We start from the raw sequence: 24,574 nt of genomic DNA, 5'->3' as shown, positions 1-24,574 counted from the left end.
CCCACAAACCACGAGATCATGACCTAAGCGAAAGTCAGACGCTTAACCGACTAAGCCACCCAGGCGCCCCATTTTAACTTTTATTTTTGAGGGAGAGAACATGAGCAGGGGAGGGGCAGAGAGAGAGGGAGACACAGAATCCAAAGCAGGCTCCAGGCTCTGAGCTGTCAGCACAGAGCCCAATATGGGGCTCGAACCCACAAACTGTGAGATCATGTCCCAAGCCAAAGTTGGACACTCAACTGACTGAGCCACCCAGGCACCTCTTTTTTAAAAAAAAATTTTTTTTAATGTTTTATTTATTTCTAGGAGAGAGAGAGAGAGACGGCGTGAGCAGGGGAGGGTCAGAGAGAGAGGGAGTCACAGACTGAAACAGGCTCCAGGCTCTGAGCTGGCAGTCAGCACAGAGCCCGACGCGGGGCTCGAACCCACGAACCGCGAGATCATGACCTAAGTGAAAGTCGGACGCTTAACCGACTAAGCCACCCAGGCGCCCCCAGGCACCTCTTTATATAAATGTGAGGACATTAATTTAGATTATGTTTTTAAGAGACTGACTTTTACAGGGTTGTAGTGGAAGTTTCTTTTTCACGCTTTTCCAAACCATACTTTTTCAAAACTAACCTTCCATGATGACTTAAGAACATAAAGCTACATTTTTCTTTTCTAACAGCATTTTAATTGTGGTGTTTTTATTTTTTAGCTTATCTTTTGCTTCACTAGGGTAGCTAAGATATTTCCCACCATGTTTACCTCAGAGGACCTCAATAAAAATGAGAGTCTATAAATAACGTGTGATTTCTCAGTTGTACTGTTAAGAAAACAGCATTATTACCAAAAGCTTAAGCATGTAATTTATAAACATATTTTTAAAAATTTATAGGAGCACCTGGGTGTCTCAGTCAGTTAAGTGTCAGACTTCGGCTCAGTTCATGAGCTTGCAGTTCATGAGTACGAGCCCCACTTCGGGCTCTGTGCTGACAGCTCAGAGCCTAGAGCCTGCTTCAGATTCTGTGCCTCCCTCTCTCTCTGCCCCTCCCCTGCTCACTCTCTGTCTCTGCCTCTGTCTCTGTCTCTCTCTCTCTCAATAAAAATAAATAAATAAATAAATAATAAAAATTAAAAAAAATGTATAAACATACTTAGTTGGATGGATTTCAGCAACATATAAAATTTAGAGTTCTCTACAACTCTAAATGTATCAATGCTCATGGTAGATTGTTTTTTCCTGGAAAAATTAAGAGCAGTTATCACCCCTATAATATCGTACTTTCTATATGTCAGACCCAGTTCTAAGCACTTAATTTATTAATTCATTATAGCCTCATATGACCTTCTAAGATTGGTACTATTACTATTCTTATTTTATAAATGAGGAAACTGAGGCATGAACAGATTCAGGTGTTGGGGACACACAGCTAGGAAGAGGATCCAGGACTTCGGTCTCCTGAGTCTGCACAGAGTAGCACCTATGTCATAACAGCTCACTTTTCATTTTTCCTTTTTTTTTTTTTAAATTTTTTAATGTTTTATTTATTTCTAGGAGAGAGAGAGTGCGAGATAGCGTGAGCAGGGTGGGGGTCAGAGAGAGAGGGAGTCACAGACTCTGAAACAGGCTCCAGGCTCTGAGCTGGCAGTCAGCACAGAGCCCGACGCGGGGCTCGAACCCACGAACCGCGAGATCATGACCTAAGTGAAAGTCGGACGCTTAACCGACTAAGCCACCCAGGCGCCCCTCATTTTTCCTTTTAATGAATTATAAAGATGACTTCACTATAAGCTCCTAATGCTACAAGGATTTGAAGTCACTGCTATTAAACAACGTTTACTTTTCTCTCAATGGCAAGGTCAGAGGGCGGTGTCCATGTCAGAGCCCAGTGACCTCCGCATAATACGGAGGACCTAGGGGAATCTGAGACCCCAAGATCATGCTTACTAGGACCACAGCCTCTGTGTCTTTGAATGGTGTTTATTTAATTATATTTGACCTCTTTTCCTCAATAAAAGCCTGTCAGAATTTAAATAGAACCATAATTTTTTTTAAGGTCTCAAGATTCCCTAAGGGCCATCCTCTGGTGGAAATATTTTACCCTATTCATATTCCAATAAACACAAACAAGCAGATTATGTGTTTATTGAAGAAATGTTCATTAATGAGGATCAAAAGTTGCCTGAGAAATAAATTATAGGATTATTTAGGTTGCGGAAGAAGTCCTACCTTTCCTCCTGGGTTACATAAAATGATACATTCTCTCCTTGGTTATTTACGATTATTTGTCATTAAAAATTTTGATTTTGGGGCGCCTGGGTGGCTCAGTCGGTTAAGTGTCCGACTTCGGCTCAGGTCATGATCTCACGGTTTGTGGGTTCGAGCCCCACGTCGGGCTCTGTGCTGACAGCTCGGAGCCTGAAGCCTGCTTTGGATTCTGTGTCCTCTCTCCCTTTGCCCCTCCCCCCCAAAAAAAGTAAAAAAATAATCATTTAAAAAATTTGAGTTTAACTCTTCAATGACAGAGTCAGTATTTGTGAACATATGTGGGATGTATCTGTGGACATGTCAACTATGTTGGGGCAAGTGCTGAAGAGATTTCTGATGCTCTGGGCATCCCCCGCCCTGTTTTATTTGTACGCTGGTGCTATTTAACATGCACAGCCAGCAGAAGAACTCATCTTGAGAATTAAAGATCTGTAACTAAGGAATTCTTCGGGGAATCACCCTGAAGGGAAAAAAAAATGAAGAACAAAATATTTATCTCCAGTCTCTGAAATAATTCCATATATCCACACACACAAAAATCAAGCAGTGCCAAAGTGTAAGGCGTGGCAAAAATAAAACAAAACTGCTGAGTGACTAAAAAAAATCTGTCTTTAAAACAAATTATAATAAAATCTCTTTGATTTCTGTTCTCTCTTTCAAGCTATTTGTGGGGGTTTATTTTCCTTAAAGTCTTTTGCTGCCTACATAGAAAATACAGGCAAGTATAACAAAAGAGGTAAAATCACCTGGAATCCGCCCCAGATATAACACCTCTTAACATCCCCAGAGAAAGATTCTAAATTGTTCAGTCACTTAGAATCCCAGGTTAACAATGCTGTTTTATTCATTACTCTTGAGATTAAAAAAAAAAAAAATCTGTTCTGTGTTTCCTCTTCATTTGCAGAGAGGACAAATCATTTTTTTTTCATTTCGTAAACGGTAGCTCTCCTGCACTAGCAAAAGCTTTGTTTTCAAACAGAGATTTTCCTCTGGGCTTCTTTTCTCTGAAGCAGGTTCTCTGCTAGGAACCATCTGGGGACGTCTCTCCCCGACCGCCCGACCTGTGTCCCAACTACAGCGCCCAGGGAAGGTCCGTGCCTGTGCAAACCGGATTTAGTTCCTGGGGCTGAAGCTGGAAAATGACTTCAGAGTTTCTTATGATGATACAGAGTAACTTATGTAAGGAGGACCTATGCTTGGGGCACCTGGGCGGCTCAGTGGGTGAAGTGCCCCACTTTGGCTCAGGTCATGATCTCACGGTTCATGAGTTCAAGCCCTGCATCAGGCTCTGTGCTGACAGCTCAGAGCCTGGAGCTGCTTCGGATTCTGTGTCTCCCTCTCTCTCTGACCCTCCCCTGCTCATGCTCTGTCTCTCTCTGTCTTTGGAATCTGTTTCAGTCTACTGTCGTCTGTTGTACAAGGTTAATTTTCCAACAACAATTCGATTTTATCACTGTGCATTTAGGTACTGATTGGGAACAATAAAAGTCTATTTAGGAACGGTAAACTTTATAGACATATTTCCTAAAAAGGCATTTCCTTTTACCTGAGCTTCATATTAAACATTATTCTCTTTCTACAGATTTATCAGCCTTGGTCTGAGCCTATTTGCTTAGATTATATTTAAGTATAAGATTCTTTAATATTTGTGTTAATAGCATGTAACAGGGGCACCTGGGTGGCTCAGTCGGTTGCATATTTCACTCTTGATTTCAGCTCAGGTCACAAAGCCACAGTTCGTGAGACCAAGCCCCACAGTGGGCTCTGTTCTGACAGCATGCAGCCTGCTTGGGATTCTCTCTCTCCCTCCCCCTCTCTCTCTCTCTGCTCCTCCCCTACTCTCACTCCGTCTCTCAAAGATAAATAAGTAAACATTAAAAAAATACAATAAAGAGCAGAATGGCCTCCTCTTCAGATAAGGCAAATAAAAAGATTTCAGAAATTAAGTATAGGGTATGATATGTTTTGAGCACCTTAACACAAACTGTAATCATGATGTGCTTTCACACAGGGAGTCCCAAAGGCAGGTTAATGCACAGACTTACCTTGGAAAAACTCATTTTCCAGCAGCGAAGCATCCCAGGGAGGCATACCACTTCCCTCTCTCATGCCTGCTGGCCCCGGGACAAAGACGCTGTCAACGGGTTGATTTTCCAGAGGTGAGCTGTATAATTTTGCCTGCTAATTTTAAAACAGAAAATGCAAGATTATTTCTGCACCTTCTCTACCAGAATACTCATGTGTCCCCACAAAAATTGCCCAAACCTTAAAGTCTAAGGACCACACATCAATTTTTCTAACACTTCTTTCTCAATGCACAACGTTTCATTATTTCTGTCATTTGCAAGTGATCACACACTTCTCTATATCTACACTAATGGTTTTTAGGATGAGTCTTCAAGCAAAATCTTGAGTTTCTCTCTGCCAAATACTCCTACAAACTTGTACAGCCCCACACAAATCTTAGGGAGGTTTCTAGAAAACAGGAAAGAAATTGACCTCTCTTGATTTGGGAGTGTGGTCTTCATGGCCCCAGTGGCTGGAATTTTAGATTTAACACCATCCTCGGGGCTGTCAAGAGCTGGCTAGCTGAAGCCTGTAGTGGACCTTAAGGTTTGTGAACTTGCATTTAGATGAAAACAAAAAGTATCTCTATCCAGAGAGTTCATGCAGAATGGTAGAACTTCCTAGACAGACATAGGAGCTGATTAACGGTGCTCCCTGAATCAAAGGTGCTAAAAAGTATGACCTTAAAAATGGTTGGTTTTTTTGAAACACCACTGCTAGTTTTACTGGGCTTAGGAGGATGATATAGGGCTAATGTCGTTTTCCTTTCTTTACAGCAACTTTTTATCTTAACATATTTTCATTGTTTTAATTTTTCTTTATTTGAGAGAGAGAGAGAGAGAGAGTGGGGTAGGGGCAGAGAGAGAGGGAAACATAGAATGTGAAGCAGGCTCCACGTTCTGAGCTGTCAGCACAGAGCCTGACACGGGGCTCGAACTCACAAACCATGAGATCATGACCTGAGCCAAAGTCGGACGTTCAACCAACTGAGCCCCCCAGGTGCCCCATCTTGATTTCTTCAAACCCATCACCACCCTACTTGCAAGCTTAATTCGCCTCCATGACTTTGGGGGATTATCCACTCCCATAGCTTCACTTTCTTTTGCCAAAACGCCGTTTGCGTTTCCTCTGTGATACCAGCTCTGTCGCTGAGGACTCTAACTCCTGCAGCTGTCCCTGCACAAGGCTAGCACTTTCCGTTCAGCGACTGTTGTCAGCTCACGCTGCTCCTCAGTCCTTGCCTCTTGGGTACCTCTTCCCCCCAAGTTTTCTCTTTCCATTTGGTGTTGGCCCTTACGCTTTATTTCCTTTGAATGCCCAAGACCAATTTCTAACTTTTCCAAAGCTCCAGCATTTTCACTTCTCTATCACAGGTCTGTCTGATTCCAAACGCCAGGTTCTCTTGATTTCCACATTCCTCACAATCCCGTAGTTTTACTCCTGCTACTTTCCTTCTCAAGATCGAGGTCATTATTTCTTGCAGGAGCCCTGCCCAAATTTTAATGACTAGTAGTTTTAAGTTCTGTGTGTAATGGAATACACACAAGGATTTACGAATAAGAGAAAAACAATCCTGTGATAACTTAGGATATAGATCATTGGATATAATTAACACACTAATATAAAATTCAGGGGTAAACAAATATTTTTTTAATTTTTTTTTTTTTTATTTCTAGGAGAGAGAGAGAGAGAGAGACAGCGTGAGCAGGGGAGGGTCAGAGAGAGAGGGAGTCACAGACTGAAACAGGCTCCAGGCTCTGAGCCGGCAGTCAGCACAGAGCCCGACGCGGGGCTCGAACCCACGAACTGCGAGATCATGACCTAAGCGAAAGTCGGACGCTTAACCGACTAAGCCACCCAGGCGCCCCCAGGGGTAAACAAATATTAAAGGCAAAGCATAACTACAGTAAGATACCATTTGTAGGTAATAAAACCAGAAACCAATCATTTGTGTGGACTACATGCATTTGATTAAGAGAATAGCAGGCATCAGTGTCTCTTAACCATTTTTAACACCCAAACAAACTCCAGATTTCCTCTATATAGACCAGAATACATTCCTTTTGGCCTCATGGATCATATGCTTTTATAATGAAAATTCATACTTAAGTGCAAAATACTTAGACTGAGGGCTCAGGTGAAGAGATGAACTTCTCTAAGATGGGACACATTATTACCTCTTAGAGACCCTGAATATAACTTCCTTTGGTCATACATCTGCCCAAATCCCCTGCTTTAAAACCAACATTACTCGTCCAACATATTATGGATGCTTCCTCCACATAGAGGTACAAATTATATGACTAAGAGAAAATACAGAGAGATCACGATCAATTTGAACTCTGCAAGCATGTTTTTTTTCCAGTGACAAAGCAGTTAAAAAAGTCACTCCTGGGGTTGCCTGGGTGGCTCAGTTGATTGAGCTCGACTCTTGATTTTGGCTCAGGTCATGATCCCAGGGCCGTGGGTTCAAGCCCACTTCAGGCTCTGCACTGAGCATGGAGACTGCTTAAGATTCTGATGCTTGCTTTCTATCTTTCTCTCTCTCATGTAAATAAAAGAAGTCATACTAGTCTATGGTAGATACCAAACATAGAGAGGATTGAATACTATTACTGTATTCCTTTTATTTGAGCTATATGTGAGTAGTTAGTATCATTATTAATTATTATTATTATTATTATTAGCAGCTGAATATTCTAGGCAATGTGCTTTGCGGTCTTTACAGATTACCTTATTTCATTACTTTAATGACCCTATGAAGTTGCTTCATTTGCGAAAAATGAGATTTCAAGAGGTCAGGTCATTTGCTTCAGGTCACACTTGTGGAGGGAAGGATTTCTTCCCAGTCTGTGAGAGTCAAGAGCCCAAGCTCAGTCACATGTCTTTACTGTTTTCTTAGTTTATTAGCGCCCTACATCCTATCTGGAAGCACCCTCGAGGCCAAACACAGGTCTGAGAGGCGCTGGGGAGAAGTTTCCTCCCACCTACAATGGAGATAAATCTCTTTGCGGCCCAGAGCATGGGTTCTCGGTCAGGACTCCATCTTGGAATCCTTCTCAAAACCACGTTCCGTGCCATGGAGTTGCCATAAAAGACAAAGCCTATTTCCCATTCTAGCCTAAAGGAGGAGGTTGAAAACAACCCCGCAGCAAAATCGGGTTGAAATGCTATTCCAACCTTGAATTTCAGCCATTCCTCCCCTACGGTCTTCAAGGGCCCTGTACTCCAAGCTCACTACACACAGTTCTCTAAAATGCTGTGCCCTTCATCCTAGACCTTCACGTCTCTGCTCCTGATCTCTGCCCTCTCCCCTCTTCTCTTAGAAAATGGCACTGCATCCTTCGGTGTCCAGCTCATCTATCACTGTCTCTGTGAGCTCTCTCCCTGGGAAGAATTCGTTACCATAGTGTTTTTATACCTATTATGGTACAAACCTATTATGGTGCATATTATTATACCCATGATGTCCTACTGAAGCGTCTACCTTCTTTCCACTTTGACTCTATCATTAGACCTCTCTCCTTCCTGCCTACCACACATTTCAGTCCCCGCCCTGGTCCTGGAAACCAAGCATTTGAAGACAAATGGATTAGGACCCTGTAAGTGGATGAACTTGTACAATAACTAGTATTCTCTTCCGTATCCTGAGCACCCAGCATACCATCCATGTGTAAGTGACTCGCTAATATTTACTGAGCGGATTTCCAACACCTCTCTTCCTACCATACCTTTACCTGCTTCTGAACTTCTCAACCCCATTCAACAGTCACTTGATACCAACTATCTAACATTTGAGCAAAATAACCCATTTATTCCGTTTTCAATATACTTTCAAAATACCCTCTCTCATCAGATCCTTAGAACAAAATTTGCAAGTTAGGTAGGGATTATCGTTCCCATTCTGCAGATGAAAAAACGGAGTCTTGGATAAGTGCCCTATTTAAGTCATGTGAATAATAAATGGTAGCACTGGCTATTCACACTCATGTGATCTGATCCCTAACCCTGTCCTTTCCATTATGTTGTTGTTTACTGGTATTTTACTCATGTACACGATCCTCATTTAGATGGTAAACTCTGTGGATAAAAACCTTGCTTTAAGCATTCCATGCCCTCCATGCACATGCAGTTAGGGGTTGATTTCTAGGAGACGAAGGTAGGAAATTACACAAACGAGATTTCTAGTAAAGATTACAAAAATCGAGACACCAAGTATTTACAATATGAGGACTTGGAAAAGGAGAACTAAGGGAAGAAAGCATAATGGTCAGACGCAGGAGTTCCACACATCCAAACCCTACTTCTGCCCCTTAACAGTGATATCACTTTGGACAAGCTACTTAACCTTTCTGTACCTTCATTTCTTTCTTGGTAAAATGAAGAAAGAAGAAGAATGATGATAGTAGCAGCGCCCCTCCCCCCAGCTTACTGGGTGCTGCTGAAGATTATGAATTAATCGCCATACAACACTTTCTAACGGTGGCCAGAGCCTAGTGAGTCCTCATTGTCAGCCATCACTATTTTCCTGTGGTTATGGAGGATTTCCTGGAGAATTCCTGCTGATGCTTACCGTGTAACGAATTAGAAAAGTGTTTCAAAGAATTAGAAACCAGAGTCTGAAAATGCTGGCTTTTAGGATGTCAGTTACATTCTCAAACGCGGTCCACAAAAAAGGCTGAGCAAAATGAAGCCTTTTACTCACCCCGATTCACTCTACTGATATTGCCTGCAATTCTGACACGATGAGACAAACAGACCTTCTGTCACAGAGTCACCTGAGACTATCTGAGAACTTCCTGGGGCAGCCAAACCTGTATAGCAGCTGTTGGAGCTGAAGCCTGAGCTCACTGATAGTATTGAATGCCTTGGCAAAGCCAACAGATTAATTTTTCAGGGTGTTCCTGAATTTGTTCTGTGTCTGTTATCCCACAAAGGTCAAATCCACCAATGCACCTGCAGCTTAAAAGCACTCGTTCGTTTCTTATTTCAGTGTTTAAGGGCTCAGACTGTGCCCAGCAATGGGGAGAGACGGGAACGCAGACACAGTCCCAGCCTCGGGAAGCCCGCGCCGGCCCGTGTGCTGAGTATGCGGGCAGTGTGTCATGGGGGGTGTAGGACTGGCATATCACCTACCATCAGGCCCAGCCAAAATTGTTCAGACATGAGGAGTGATCAAGTAGCTAAGGCTATCTGTCTCTGTCTTTGGTCTCAGAAATGGTGACCACTTTGGCCCCAGTTTCCTCACCCGTAAGGAGATGGCTCCCACTGGGAGCAATCTGCCCCACAAAGAACATTGGCATTTTTTGGAGATGCTTTGGATTGTCACAGTTGAGTGGAGAACTCTCGGCATCTAGAAGGTAGAGGCCAGGGAAGCTGCTACACGTCCTGTGAATATGAACACAGGACGGTCCCACAACAGAGAACAGCAGCAGCTCAAAATGTCAGTCGTGCTGAGGCTGGGAGAAACTGAGTACAAATCTCGAACCTTCCCTCTAACTTCTGAAAATCCCATTTTCTGAAAACCTTGGCTGCTGTTAAGCTGAAGAAAATGTTTAAATAGCAGTATTCTGCGGCACCTACATGGCTCAGTCAGTTAAGCGTCCGACTCTTGGTTTTGGCTCAGGTCATGATCTCGCGGTTCATGGGTTCAAGCCCTGTATCAGGCTCTGTGGTGACAGCCCGGACCCTGCTTGGGATTCTGTCTCCCTCTCTCTCTGCCCCTCCTCTGCTCTCTCTTTCTCTCACACACAAATAAATAAACATTAAAAAAAATTTTTTTTTTAAATAGAAGCTTTCTTCTCTTTGAGTGGAAGGTCATCTAACGATGCAGACTAATCTCGTATTAACTACCAGAATCCCCTTTGTACCATTCCTGGCAGGCTGCTAACCAAGTGAAGGGAAATTCATTACCTCAGATCTTGGCAAGATCAAGTAGCAATGGCCTCAGCAGCAAAGGCCAACTTCCAGCTGTTTGCTGGTGAAGGATATAAGATTTCCATGAATAAATAATGGAAATCTACATGTCACACAAAACCTTTGCTTAGACAGTTTCATTATTTTCTCTCTGTCACTTTTCTTTTAAGCATTTTATTTATTTTCGAGAGACAGAGGGGAAATGGGGGAGGGGCAGAGAGAGAGGGAGACACAGAATCTGATGTAGGTTCCAGGCTCTGAGCTGTCAGCACAGAGCCCAATGCAGTGCTTGAACCCAAGAACCATGAGATTATGACCTGACCTGAAGTCAGATGTTCAAGTGACTGAGCCACCCAGCTGCCCTTATTTTATTTTATTTTTTTAACCTTTAATTTTGAGAGACAGAGATGAAGTATGAGCAGGGGTGGGGCGGAGAGAGGGAGACACAGAACCTGAAGCAGGCTCCAGACTCTGAGATATCAGCACAGAGCCCGACGCAGGGCTTGGACTCACAAACCACGAGATCATGACCTGAGCTGAAGTCAGACACTCAATGAACCAAGCCACCCAGGTGCCCCTCTCTCTCTGAATTTTTATAAAAGTTATTAATGGGAGTCAACAATCACTGGCTTGAGTTTCATTTCTTACCAATCCTAAGTCTTACCTTTTAGAAGGACACGTTTTTGAGTAGTGAAATGGTTAAATGCAAGTGGCAATCAGGAGGGCCAGCAAAAGATAACCTATTAATCCTCAGACTGGATTTTCATATCCTGAGAATTCCAAATTAGCTCTACTATTTTAAACATCCAGGCATTTGCAATCCTTTTTTTTTTTTTTTTTTAATATAATTTACTGTCAAGTTGGCTAACATGCAGTGTATAGTGTGCTCCTGGTTTGGGGGGTATATTCCCGTGAGATATCGTTAAAAGACTCTTACGGTTTGCATTTGCCATTCTTTTTGATCCCTCATCTACTTCAGACCCCAGCACTCTTGAATGGTGAGGGAGGTTGGCCCTGAGTACTTCTCCAAGGACAAGCGGGAGCACAGAAGCCTGCTAGGGCCGGGCTGGAGATGTGACCCCTCGGTCCCTGCTCAGTAAAAGGAGAGTCTGCTGGTGGTGAGCAACCCCGGGCTCAGAAACAGGTGGTGCTTCTGGGCTGACAGAGCTGCAGGCATTACTGACCTCTGGCTGTGGAGTCCCAGAAACCCAGATTTTCTAATCTCAACTCTACCATTCACCAGTGACCTTGAACATGATCTTCAAGTTCTCTGAACCTCAGTTTCTTCATCATTCAAAGGGGGGTAATAATGGCATACTTTACAGATTTCCTCTGGGGATCAAGTGAAATGATCTCTGTCAAGTGCCTGGATGATGGCAGTTTCTCCAAGAGAGTGAAGTAGTTATTGGTACTCATATCCTGGTTGGGGCTCAAGCACGTAGAGAAGCTAGGGTTCAGCGTTGGTCAGAAAGAGGTAGATTAGGCTGAAGAAGAAAGGGGACTCTCTTTTGTCTCTGAAATAAAGAACTTCTGTTTGTATGTACTCCTCACTAGAATTCTACCATGCTTTTTGTGAAGAAAAAACAAAAAAGACGGGGGGCAGGGAGAGAGAGAAAGGTAGGTATTGGCACCAGGGCCACAATAAATGGAAAAAAGCCTCTACCTTCCTCCTGCATCCTTAAGTCCTTTCCAAAAGATTCTCTTTCATCTCCCAAACACATGAGTCACACAGCAAGACTGAGGCATGTGAAGATCAAAAGTCAAGACCATGAAAAAGCCAGACACAAAAGACTTACAGCTTCTCAATCTTGTAAGCATGTGAACAGATAAACCGAAGTCTAAGCCCTTGGTGGAGGGTTATGTTGGGTCAGTCCCTCCACGGCACCTTGTTCCAGCCAAGGGCATCCTGCCAGTCCTCGGCTTCCACTCTGAACACAAATGATGTTGTAAGAGGGGCAGCGGACGCCTCCCATGTCTGGCTCTGCCCAGTGCTTTAGGGATGTGCAGGGGCGACCCGAGGGAGACTATCAGAGGGCCACCAAGGGGCTGAGTGGCACATGATGGCCTCACTCCTTCCCAGCAGAGCCCGCTGTTTGAGTATTTCAGTAGCAGAGCCAACTGGAAACCAACTGCAGTTGGGAAACTTTAAACTCTCTAGGAGAAATCTAAGACTTCTATGGTAAATTTAAAACGGAGTCAAGGAGAAGCCTCTTTACGGAGGTAGCCAACCAGGGATCTCATGAAGGCTGAATTCCCGAGCATAGCGTTTAGTTTCTGGTTACTCACCGTACTCGTTCGCCTCACAGACACGGAAGGCCCTGCATGGCTGTCATATCTGTGGAAAGAATTTGAAATAATTTCTTTGAAGAAGTGCCTAACTCTCACCAGGAGGAAAGTCAATAGTGCGTGTGCTCTGTTATCTGGAGAAGATTCTTTTCTAAAGTCCCATAGGAAGACATTTCGTGGTTAGTGCACTGTTGAATAAATTTCAGAAATCTTTTCCCGTGACCATTTAGGCTCAACGTTTTACATCTTCGTATGTCAGGTTAGCCAAGAAGAAATGACCTCACGGTGGACTTGGATTTGAACACAGCGTCAAGACATAATAACAAAAATAGTTACATGCGTTGAGGGCTTACTGTATGTCAGTGTTCTTGTGCTCTGTGCACATGTTACCTCATGTAAATGCATCACTCTTGTGAAGGGGATGCTACAAGAGTGCTGTCATTTTACAGAGAAGTTAGAAGACATTGCCCAATGTACATAGTTAGTGATGAGCTCAGAGCTGGCCACAGGCTCGTTAAATCCTGAGCAGTCCTTCTTAACGAGTGAGGCACACGGACTCTTCTTGCAAATGGGAAATAGATTTCTGTACGTTTTTATTTTAAAGAGAGATTAGGTCAGGGCCAGACCGAACAATTCACAAGGAAATTTTTAAATAGCAAGCCCTGTAAAGATGGCTTCTGGATGTTTATTTTTATAAAGATGCCTTATTTACTATGAAACCATCTTGGAGAACAATGATGCTCTTACTGTTTATGTTGCTTCTCTCCAATTCAGTAGGTGAAAAATTGACAAGACATGGGTCCCAAAGTGAGACAGATTTTAATCTTTTGGATCCACAGTCCTATGCCAAGGGCTGCTCTGCCTGAATTACAGCTCAAGGTTTAATAAACGACAATGGTTCACTGCTCTGTACAAAATGAGGTCCTCTCCTTCCCCAAGAGAACAGCAAAGGGAACCAAGAATTTAGCAAACAAACTGGGATTTTGGTCAGATCAGTCAAAACTGGCAAGATGCAGTTTTCTTTTCTTTGTTTTTTTTTTTGAATTTCTGAGAGAGAGACAGTATGAGCAGGGGAGGGTCAGAGAGACAGGGAGACACAGAATCCGAAATAGGCTCCAGGCTTTGAGCTAGCTACCAGCACAGAGCCTGATGTGGGGCTCTATCCCATGAACTATGAGATCATGACCTGAGCCAAAGTCAGACGCTCAACTGACTGAGCCACCGGGGCGCCCCTTTTTTATTTGAACTCCTAGCTGCTTTGGGGTTCCCCATAGTTGGGTGTGAACCCAACCTCAAGACCATGACCTGAGCCAAAGTCGGACGCTCAACTGACTGAGCCACCTGAGTGCCCCAGATTAGCTCAAATTTCAAACAGAAATTGACATGAATATTATGGACTGTGTTTCATATTACTCTGAAACACCAGGTCTAAACTAATATCTAGAACTTAAATCTTGCTTTTATTTTTATTCTTCCTTTCCCTACAGCCACACCGAGCCTGCATGCCTCCTTCCTGCCCATGGTTTTCAGGAAACGAATAGGACTGAGACAGGGACCCTGTTCTCCGAGAGCGTCCACAGTAGGAAAGAGTAGACACATAAAGAGCAGAAATACACGCCAAGAAGTGATGAGAACATTAGGGTGATGTAAGTCCAATGCCCTGAAAACGCAGAGGGCGGGTGAGCACTTTGCTGGGGGTGAGCAGGGAAGGCAGCAGGAAGAAGGTGGCAGTTGGCCTGGTAGGAAGGTAGAAAACAGCAGGGGCAAGAGCTCAGAGATGGGAAAGAGCCAGGCCGCTTGGGAACTGGCAGGTAATTCAATTTGCCAGAGCCAGGAGAACATACCAGATTGCGAAGGCTCCTTCCAGAGCTCACAGGGCGCCCACGCAGCTCACCAGGCCCTGAATCTACATGCCAGCAGCCAGGGCAGGGATTGGCCCCCAAGGGGGGGCCGGGAGGGAGGACGATGTGACCCGCAGGATGACAGGAGCGCCGCTGGGAGGGAGAGCACGGAGGGTGAGGGTGAGCCATGCGCAGGGTGGGGTGGGGGTGCCCGTGATGTTGTGCCAGGCCGCGTGTGGGTGCCTTGGTGGACTTGCCGGCCCAGGACTCAGGTGGCTTGGATCCACAGAGTCTCCGCACCCACTCCCAGACCCTCCTAAAAGTGAATTTATGTTTCTGATGTGAACAGCTTTCACTTGCGCAGCAAATAAAAGCGGCGGTGGGTCCCAGACGCGAGGCTGGTGGAAGTCCGCCGGCCAGTGACGTCGCAGGACACAGGGCTACCTCCTCTTCTGCATTTGCTCTCAAGCCCTATGGATGCCACATCTTGAAGATCTCTCACATCCAACCCCACGTCTCAGCTCACCCATTCTGCCGAGTAAACTCCTATAATTTCTCTCTTGGACTCCTCTCCATCCTTCCTACCACTCATAGAGATCTGTCTAAAATCCAAATGCGATCGTATCAATCCTCTGCTTAACATCTCACAAGGTATTATCCAAAATCTTCACTTGATGCAAGGCTCTTTGATCTGATGAGCCTCCCAGGCCGCCCCTCACCTGTCAAGCCCACACTCCACTCATCTGCAGGTACCTGTACGCTAGACTTACCGAATTTATTTCACTTCCATAAACTCTTCTCTTGTCTCTATACCTTTGCAGATACCACTCAGAAATTCTCACTCAGGACATTAGAGNGACGCTTAACCAACTAAGCCACCCAGGCGCCCCAAGAATATTCTTTTTAAAAGGGCACCTGGGTGTCTCAGCTGGTTAAGCATCTGACTCTTGATTTCAACTTTGGTCATGATCCCAGGATCATGAGATCGAGCACCACGTTGGGCTCTGTGCTGAGCATGGAGCCTGCTTGGGATTCGTTCTTTCTCTCTCTCCTTCTGCCCCTCCCCTGCTCATTCTCTCTCAAAAGCAAAAACAACCAAAAAGAATATTCTTTTTAAAACCAGAACCCCAGGTGACTTCCTCCAAATGCTGATGGAACACGCCCTAAGCACTGGCCACTGAAGAGCTCCGTCTGGATGACCACGGGCAATTCAGACCCTCCTTGCCCTCCCTGCATGACCACCCCATCCTATCCAATCAACCGACAGATCCTGTTGATTCGAACTCAGAAACCCCTCTCAAATCACCCATACCTTTACATCCCCCCGATGGTACCCCAGTTAAGGCATTTATTATCTGCTTTGTTTTTGCTCTAGGCCTTTACCTGCCCCTCTCCCTCCAAGTTTCATTCCAATCCAATCCATTCTCTACACTTTAGCCAGAGTGATCAGTTCAAAGGGCATCACGCTACTTCCCTGTTTAACATTTTAAATGATTTCTATTTGCTCCCAGGTGAAAGTTCAAATTCTTATCCGCACTCAGAAGGCCCATTACGATCTAGTCCCCATACACTTTCAGCCTCATCTCTCCCTTTGGGATACCCCTCTGCCATAAGGAATGAGCACACCTCTGAGCATCTGCACAGAAGTTGTCTGAAACATTTTTCTACCACCTATTTGCCTGGATAACTCTTATCCTTGAACAATCCTTATAAATGTCATTTTCCCTGGAAGAGCTTTCTGGGCTCAAGACATAATCTAAAAAACTCTCTGTATGTGCTCCGAGAGCGCATGGAACTTCCTCACCTTAGCACTGTTATTTATGTTTCTCTATTTCCTTTTTGCGGTCCTCACAAGACTAAAGCCTGGAAACCAAGGGCTGTGTGCTTTGTTTCCCCAGTGCCGTGTGCGGCATTCCTTGAGCAGTCTTCCCTGAATAAATCAGCAAATGTGTTCATTTTTATTCTCATATCTGCTCCTCCTTCTATATTTCTTCACCATCAACCACTAGTTTCCTAAGTCAGAGAGGAGAGTTCATCTCCATTCTTCCTTCTTCTTCACCCAACACATCCAATTACCGGGTTCTCATGAGTCCACAATCTAAATCCGTGCACAAATCTGCCTGCCTTTTGCTCTCCTCACTGCCTGCCACCATGGTTCAGGCCCACAGTCCTCACCCTTCAGCTGCAAAAACCAGATATAGCTTTGGACATTGCCGAATGTCTTTTGTGGGGCAAAATGGCCCCAATGGAAAGTACCAAGCTAAAGTGATCTTTCTTTTTTTTTTCAAAAAAAATTTTTAATGTTTTATTTATTTCTAGGAGAGAGAGAGAGAGAGACAGTGTGAGCAGGGGAGGGTCAGAGAGAGAGGGAGACACAGACTCCGAAAGAGGCTCCAGGCTCTGAGCTGGCAGTCAGCACAGAGCCCGACGCGGGGCTCGAACCCACGAACCGTGAGATCATGACCTAAGCGAAAGTCGGACGCTTAACCGACTAAGCCACCCAGGTGCCCCTAAAGTGATCTTTCTAAAGTGAAGATCTGATTATGTCATTCCTCTGTTTAACAACTATCAATGGATAAAATACACATGTGCACCTGCACACCTGCATTGAATACAGCAAGACATTTTAGTGTTTGTCCAGGTCAGCGTGTTGTGGGTGACTTTAGATACGTGAAATACATATAACTATGGAAGCAATGGCATTACTAGTAAAAGTGAGTAATGGTTTCCCATTGTCTATAGGATCAAGTCCAAGGGTCTTAGCACTCCGCGTCCTTAGCACTGCTGGTCCTTGTGTTGTGGCCTGTACCAACCTCTCGCTCCATCTCTTACGGGTCTTACCTTATACGAGCTCACTGAACCTCAGCCACCTACATGAGTACCTACTTTTTCCAGTCTCCACACCCCGGCTGTGTCAGTCTGCCCGGTGCAACCTCCGACTCTTAATTACCTAGCTCAGTCCTAAATGTCCTTTGACAACTGGCTCTCCTTTTCCAGGAAGGCCTCTGGTCCTCCAGTCGGAGTTAAGTGCGTCTCCTATGTAGTCTCATGGCAGGAATGCCCTGCACCCTCCCTCACACTCACCGTATTGCACCATCATCACCGGTGTATCGGCTATCACCAGTTAGGCCGGATGGTATCCCCGTGTGAATTCCACAGCGCATCCCTTCCGCAAGATACCTGCTGTCATCTGCCAGAAAACTGCCATAGGAAGCACGGGAGCCCATACTGGTTCTCCATGTCCCAGAGTCCTGTGGTGCACCTCACACCCGACCGCACGCAGCCTTCTGCTGTTCCCTCCTGGACAGACGGTGTCCGGGCAGGGACTTTGCGTTAGTGTCACAATTTTATCTCCAGCACTAACCGCAGTATCTGATCCAGAGTAAGACTTTGATAAAAGCCACATAGATAAACAGAAGAGAAACTGTCACCTGGGCTAACAACACCCTTCTCGGGGATTCCAACCGCCCTCATTACCACAGTGGCACAGGAAGCTCTACCGCTGTGGTTTCCAAACCCGACGGAGCATCTGAATACCCTGGAGAATCTAAAAGAAGTAAATAAATAAAGTTCCCTGTGCCCCATTTCAGACCTTCTGAATCAGGATCTCAGAGCCAGGGATCTGAGGATCTGTCATTATTTTTAAACTGTTGACGAGATTATAATAATGATCGGCCGAATCACCTGGGAACGGCGAGCCACCCAGGATGAAACCCAAAACCACTCCCCGTGTCCTGCCTCGTCATCGCAACCCTTCCGTTTACCTGTGGAGACCACACCTGGCTTCACTGAGGGAGCATTTCCCAAGAAGGATCTTGTTTACTCTGACTGTTCCTTTCCACTGAGGTGTCAGATTTTTGTGCCTTCAAACTCAGGCATTGGTAGTGAGTGAGAGGCTCGATAGATAGATAGATGGATGGATAGATAGATAGAAAGACAGACAGACAGATAGAGAGAGAAAACAACCAGAAGTCTGGGGGGGGGGAGGGTGTCATCTGCCTTTTCTTTTCTTTTCTTTGTACATTTTTATGTTTTCTAATGTTTTAATTTATTTTTGAGAGAGACAAAGAAAGACAGAGAAAGCGTGAGCAGGGGAAGGTCAGAGAGAAAGGGAGACAGAATCTGAAGCAGGCTCTAGGCGCTGAGCTATCAGCACAGAGCCTGACGTGGGGCTCAGACTCACGACCGAGAGATCACGACCTGAGCCAAAGTTGGACGCTTAACCACCCCTCATCTGCCTTTTCAACTTTCCAAAACAGCATCTGAACATCCTGCCTACATAACACGAGGCTGCAGCGTGAGCACCTTAACTGGGTACACCCTGTGCATCAGGCAAATTTGGGCATGTCTGAGGAGCAGCGAGGTGGATCCACCAAAGCTGTTTGCATCTCCAGGGGTAAAAAAGAATCTTCCTGAAGTCACAGTGTAATGGGCAGGCGCTCGCGGCTGGACAGTAGCTGCCACTTTCTAATCTCCACTGCGCTGCGGGTACTTGCATGTGCGAGGCACTGTGACAATCCTCAAAGGGAAGATGTGACCTTAAATTTATTTTTTTAAAGTTTATTTATTTTGAGAGAGAGAGAGAGAGTGCATGGGGAAGAAGCAGAGAGAGAGGAGAAAGAGAAACCCCAGCAGGCTCCACGCTGTCAGCACACAGCCTGACATGGAGCTCATGACCTGAGTGGAAGTTGGATGCTTCACCGACTGAGCCACCCGGGTGCCCCCTCTGAAGTTTACCTGCACATGGTACCCAGGAGTCGTATGAACTAGTTCCCTTGCATTCTCATGGTGTCTGAGTTCTGGGACACCACCGAATAAAGGAGTAAATAAATAAAGTGGACTTAGGGGGGAGTCCACACCCCTAAGATGGCCATAATGAACCACAGTGTTGAGAACGAAGGTGACCCCCTTGCAGAAACAACCTTGCTGTGGATTATGTGGCAGCATGAGACACAGAGTGGCAGGCACAGCACGCACTCGTGGTGCGGAGAGCATCACTGGAGTAACAGGGGTCTGGGGTAAGAAATGAGCAACCACAGACGCTCTTTGGCAGCCAGGAAGACTGCATTTGTAAGCTCATGACGTACGCTATTGGGTACTTGCTGAACTACGCAGAAGGAATTTTTGAGGCTCTAGGTTACTGAAATTTCATGCTGGGGCGCTGAGCACTATCACAGGCTCTAAATGCCCTATAATAAGACAGGAGGAAAGACAACACACAGGGAAATGTTGGGGGAAACATACATGCAATATACATGTATACGTCTCTTGAATTTATTGGCTAGCAATAAATAAATCAAAACATGAATGGAAAATAGTTTTCCTTTTTCCTAGAGGTGGGGAGGGGGTCCCATAGGATACAGTTCAGTCATTTATAAGGAGGATTAAAATAATAATGGAATAGGAGGGCCTGGGTGACTTAGTCGGTTAAGCATCTGACTACTGATTTCAGCTCAGGTTGATCTCACAGTTTGTGGGTTTGAGCCCCACATCAGCCTCTGCCCTGACTGTGGAGCCTGCTGGGGATTCTCTCTCTCTCCTCTCTCTCTCTCTCTCTCTCTCTCTCCCCCCTTCCCCCACTTGAGCTCTGTATCTCAAAATATATCAATAAATTTAAAACAATAATAATGGGATAGTTTGGGAAGTGCATAGATTTGAGAGGAGAAACTAGTCCTATCTAAAGCAGAAATTGCAAAACTTTTTGCCTTTTTGTTAATTAAGTCACTATGTTTCCAAGGCTTTTTACCACTGATAATAGAAAATTAAAGCTTCAGTATATCATATACTTCTACTGGCTGGGCCTTTCTTTCTTTCTTTTTTTAAAGTTTATTTATTTATTTTTGAGTGAGAGAGCATGAGTGGGGAGGGGAAGAGAGAGAGAGAGAGAGAGAGAGAGAGAATTCCAAGGGGGCTCTGCACTGTAGGCACAGAGCTCAATGTGGGGCTTGAACTCACGAAACCATGAGATCACGACCCTAGCCAAAATGAAAAGTCAGATGTTTAACTGACTGAGCCACCCAGGCACCCCTGACTGGGCCTTTCTAAAGTGAGTACCCGATGAAATGACCAAATCCATTTTCTTCCTGGGAGAATTATCCATTATCCAGCATCATTTCTCAGTTAAACCACAGCTTAAAGGTGAAAAGTAATTTCTCTGATACTCAAGTCTTTCAGGGCTGAGCAGAAGGCTGCATTTTGCCTAGAGGGGTTGGTTCCCTTTCTGCGATTTGCAAAAGATCCTCTCAACTGCTTTGCTGACTTGTTCTCCAGAGCACCAAGTATGACAAGGCCGAGCCTTGATGGCTTCGGCAAGTAGAAACCTGAATCCTACTTTGCACGGAATGACTGTGCTTTCCGGGGCCCTTTGTCAGTGCTGCCTGAGCAGTAATAGTCAAGCAAGAGCTCCTGATTCATGGATTTGGAAGGTTGATTTTGTATTTCCAAAGATCACAAGTGCCAAATAAAGTCAGGTTCTACTTAAGAGTAAAGAGTGCCTGAAAGTGGACAACACATGATTTATATTCTTATTAAGCCACCTCCTGGCGACACACACACACACACACACACACACACCCCCGCACACATACACACTCGGGATTTATATCCAAATGTTTAGCTCACACATATATTTAAAAATGAAAAGGACATATTTGTACAGTTTACCTACTGAAATTCAAGAGCGAAAAGTAGAGCCTTCATGATCTGTACTAGTACCATTCATAAATATCTATTTCCACTAGCAATACTTAAAGGATAAAATCTGTTTCACTTCTGCACGCAGATGTTTATGTTTCAGTGCACATGGTTATGAGGAAGCTACCAGGCATTTTGGTTCACAAGAAAGTTGCTAAATAAAAGTTTCCTTTTTTTTTTCCAATTTGATCTATAACCAAAAAAACATGGGGCTGCCTGAGTGGCTCTGTAGGTTAAGCGTCCGACTTCAGCTCAGGTCATGATATCACGGTTTGTGGGTTCGAGTCCCGCATTGTGCTCGCTGCTGTCTGCCCAGAGCCTGGAGCCTGCTTCGGATCCTCTGTCCCCTCTCTCTCTGCCCCTTCCCTCCCTATTCTCTCTCTCTAAATAAACATTAGGAAAAAAAACAAACACGGGGCACCTGGGTGGCCTACTCAGTTGAGCGTCCGACTTCTGCTCAGGTCATGATCTCACGGTTCGTGGGTTTGAGCCCCGCGTTGTGCTCTGTGCTGACATCTCAGAGCCTGGAGCCTGTTCCAGATTCCGTGTCTCCCTCTTTCTCTGCCCCTCCCCCACTCGTGCTTTATCTCTCTGTCTCTCTCTCAAAAATTAATAAACATTAAAAAAAATAAAACATACACATACACATGATATCCAGATGGAAGAGTCTAGATTTTCTGTCTCCTTGGATCCACTTTTGCAGTGACTTGCAATATGAGCTTGGAAATAACTTGCCCACAGAGTGAACAGGTTCCTCAACTTTTCCTGGTTTCCTGATGTGAGACGCTTGAGCTGTACAAACTCTGCCTTAGAGAAAATCACCTAAAACACAAATTACATCACAAGTTCCAGCGACACCACGTGCCGGGAATATTTCTTTTCTCCTTGTAAAACGTGTGTCCTTTCAAGGACATACTTTAAATCCCCAAATGAGAGAGGATTCCTAGCATTTCAAACATTCTCTGGAAGAAAAGCCACTCACCCGTTTGAAGAGCACGTCCTTACAAGCGGCTCTGGGCGAGCCCTGCACAGAAACCTACATGCTGTTCAGCTCTCCACTATTTCAGCTCAGACAAAAGCAGGCTGGGGAGAAAATCCGATCATCCATCCGGGAGGGAAGGTGGGTACAGGGGTCTGTCCCGCAGGCTGGGAGCCTCGTCCCGTGCCCACCAGCAGCGTGCCACGGGCTGTTTTGCAGCGAGAGTGACCTCCGGCACCTCGTACTGAGTGCAGCGACGCACCCCTGCCTAATGGTTTGACGGCACACATCACGTGTGAGGCCAACACCTTAAGAGGGTGGGAAGCTTCTCAGCCAGGAAGACAGGCTGAAAATATTTAGCAGTCAGCTCAATTGCATGTAAGCAAAGCCTTGCTTGTTTTTCACAAAGTGACCTAACAACTCAGGAGTCAAGAGGAACTGATTTACACAGTTTCACACTGGGAATGATCTGGAACTATGCCTCCACCCTCCCCAAAACCTCCCTTCCTGTGCCTTAAGTTTAAATTCTGGGTAACCACATCAGAGCAGCTGTCCTGAATACTGCTAGTCCCTCAGTTAAAAAAAAAACAACAAAAAACAATTTTCCTCTGCTCTCTTTGCTCATCTTATTTACTTTCACTTAAAACTTTATATGTCATCTCTCTTTGTGGAAGCAGAAACATATATCCCCAAGGAAACAGTGGTTTTGATTTAAAGATATCTTCCTGACCGGGGCATAGACCAGCCTCTTGAAGCAGTGGGAGAAACTCTCAATGATTTCTTCCCAACATTTAACCCCTCATCCACCAAGGCCACTACCTGGGACGTGTGCAGTTGGTTAGAAATTGGATACCAAAAGAGCCAGGTTTCATGGTTTCAGAAGGACTTTGTCCCTATAAAAGCCATGACCCGTTTCCTCTGTTCCTATCTGAATTTAAACAAACATTAAACATTCTCAACACAAACAGGCTACTGGCCTCTGGCATCAAATAACCAACGAGCTGTCACAGGATCTGAATTTAACTCACCCTTTCTGTCCCGGTGACTGAAGCTTTGAAGTCTCCCTTCTGGATTTTCTGAAGGAGAACAGGGAAGAAAATGATGATCTGAAGCTCAGCCGAGAAGAAACAGACATGGGGTTTCTTTGATTGGGTGTAGTTTTAGATCTTGATGTTTGTGATTCCATGGGACCTAGACGAACATTGTAGAAAGGTGGCATCACTCAATATTTCTGGGTGACTATATCTCTGAGAACTAAGACTTTGCTCTTGCTTCCCACCTCTCTCTCTGCAGACTGAAAACAGAGCAGGCATCCCCACATGGAAACCCGAGGAAGTGCCCCTGATGGTTCTGCTGAACAGAGAAAACCCTCACAAAGGGCAGGGAGTCTTTCAATACGCACCGTGGACCACAGTTCTGCAAAACATCCCTCCACGCACAGCAGCTGCGTGAATCCGTCCGAAGCCCAAGGTGAGGTGTCAGGGACCTCCTTCAACTTTCAAATTGCTTTTAACTGCCCCGTCCTTCAGACATCTTTATTTTAGTACTTTAAAACCACAGTGATAGATACCATGTCACTTTTTGTAAGCAAAGAAAGTAAGGAAAAAGGAAATGAAGCCATTTAAGGGTACTTATTTCCATCAAAAATCTATCTCATGTGTGTATTTGCTACAATATGGTTTATAGGTGTGTATGCCTATAATACAAATATGTCTAATACGTGTATAATGTATAGTTATACATGTGAGTATCAAAACTTCTAAGACAACATCAACATATACAAAGTCTATGATACCGTAATACTTTGAGACATGCTGAGTTTATAAATATTAGAGAAGTTCAATGGAAGGGGGAAGTCGCCATGGTATACATGGGGTTAATTTCAAAATCTGAACTGTGAGTCTTTTTAGAGAGATTTGTACATCATGGGAGCTGTAGAATGTTGCCCATATAAGTTCAGAAATATTGTTACAGGTTTCTTGCTGCTCCTAACATTAGTAACACAGTAGCCAAGGTAGTCCACGTGACTATATCAGTAGGAAGATGGGTTACAATTTTGAATGTACTTTGTTATTCCTGTGAAAGCGGGTTTTACTTTCCTCATTTACAGATTAGAAACACACAAGTGACTGGTGAAGGTAAGTGACATGGGAGTAGTCACATAGTTGGTATGTTCAAAGAAGGCAGTGACCTACCGAGCTTAATTTACCAAAGTTCCAGAAAGGTGGCAGCTTTTCTGTCGCCTTCCTCATCCTTTCCCCCATAATCTCCTTCCCCCCTCCCCTCCTCCCCTGTCTCCTCCTCCTTCTGCATCAGCAACCCATTCATAGAAGTGCTCACTGTGTCCGAGCTCAACACTTTGTACATATACAACCACCCTATGAGGTAGGTATCATCACGCTCATTTAAAGAGGGGAAAACTTGAGGCTTACAGAGTATAAGTAACTAGAACAGTCACATGGATTCTGACAGAATAGAGAATACAGGGAGACACAGTACAAGCCTTCTTTGATATCAATGTGTGTGTTCTTTTTT

At 44.7% G+C, this 24,574-nt stretch overlaps 1 protein-coding gene across 2 annotated transcripts in view; it reads right to left on the bottom strand.

Moving 5' to 3' along the window:
• The window catches only part of EXPH5 (exophilin 5), a 29,048-nt gene extending 5,877 nt beyond the window's left edge, over nt 1–23,171 (bottom strand). The window contains exons 1-3 of one of the 2 annotated variants that reach the window (XM_077777458.1): nt 23,068–23,171; nt 12,527–12,575; nt 4,303–4,438 (exon numbers count right to left, since the gene is read on the bottom strand). In XM_077777458.1, coding sequence (XP_077633584.1) covers nt 4,303–4,366 — 64 coding nt within the window. In that variant the 5' untranslated portion in view covers nt 4,367–4,438; nt 12,527–12,575; nt 23,068–23,171. Of the gene's footprint in view, nt 1–4,302; nt 4,439–12,526; nt 12,576–22,042; nt 22,077–23,067 lie in introns of those variants that run through there. The other variant, XM_077777459.1, reaches the window with a different exon arrangement.
• Nucleotides 23,172–24,574: the final 1,403 nt, after the last annotated feature.

This window comes from Crocuta crocuta, unplaced genomic scaffold, assembly GCF_008692635.1.
Source record: "Crocuta crocuta isolate KB4526 unplaced genomic scaffold, BGI_CrCroc_1.0 scaffold278, whole genome shotgun sequence".
Taxonomy (NCBI): Eukaryota; Metazoa; Chordata; class Mammalia; order Carnivora; family Hyaenidae; genus Crocuta; species Crocuta crocuta.
This window is presented reverse-complemented; position numbering and strand designations above follow the sequence as displayed.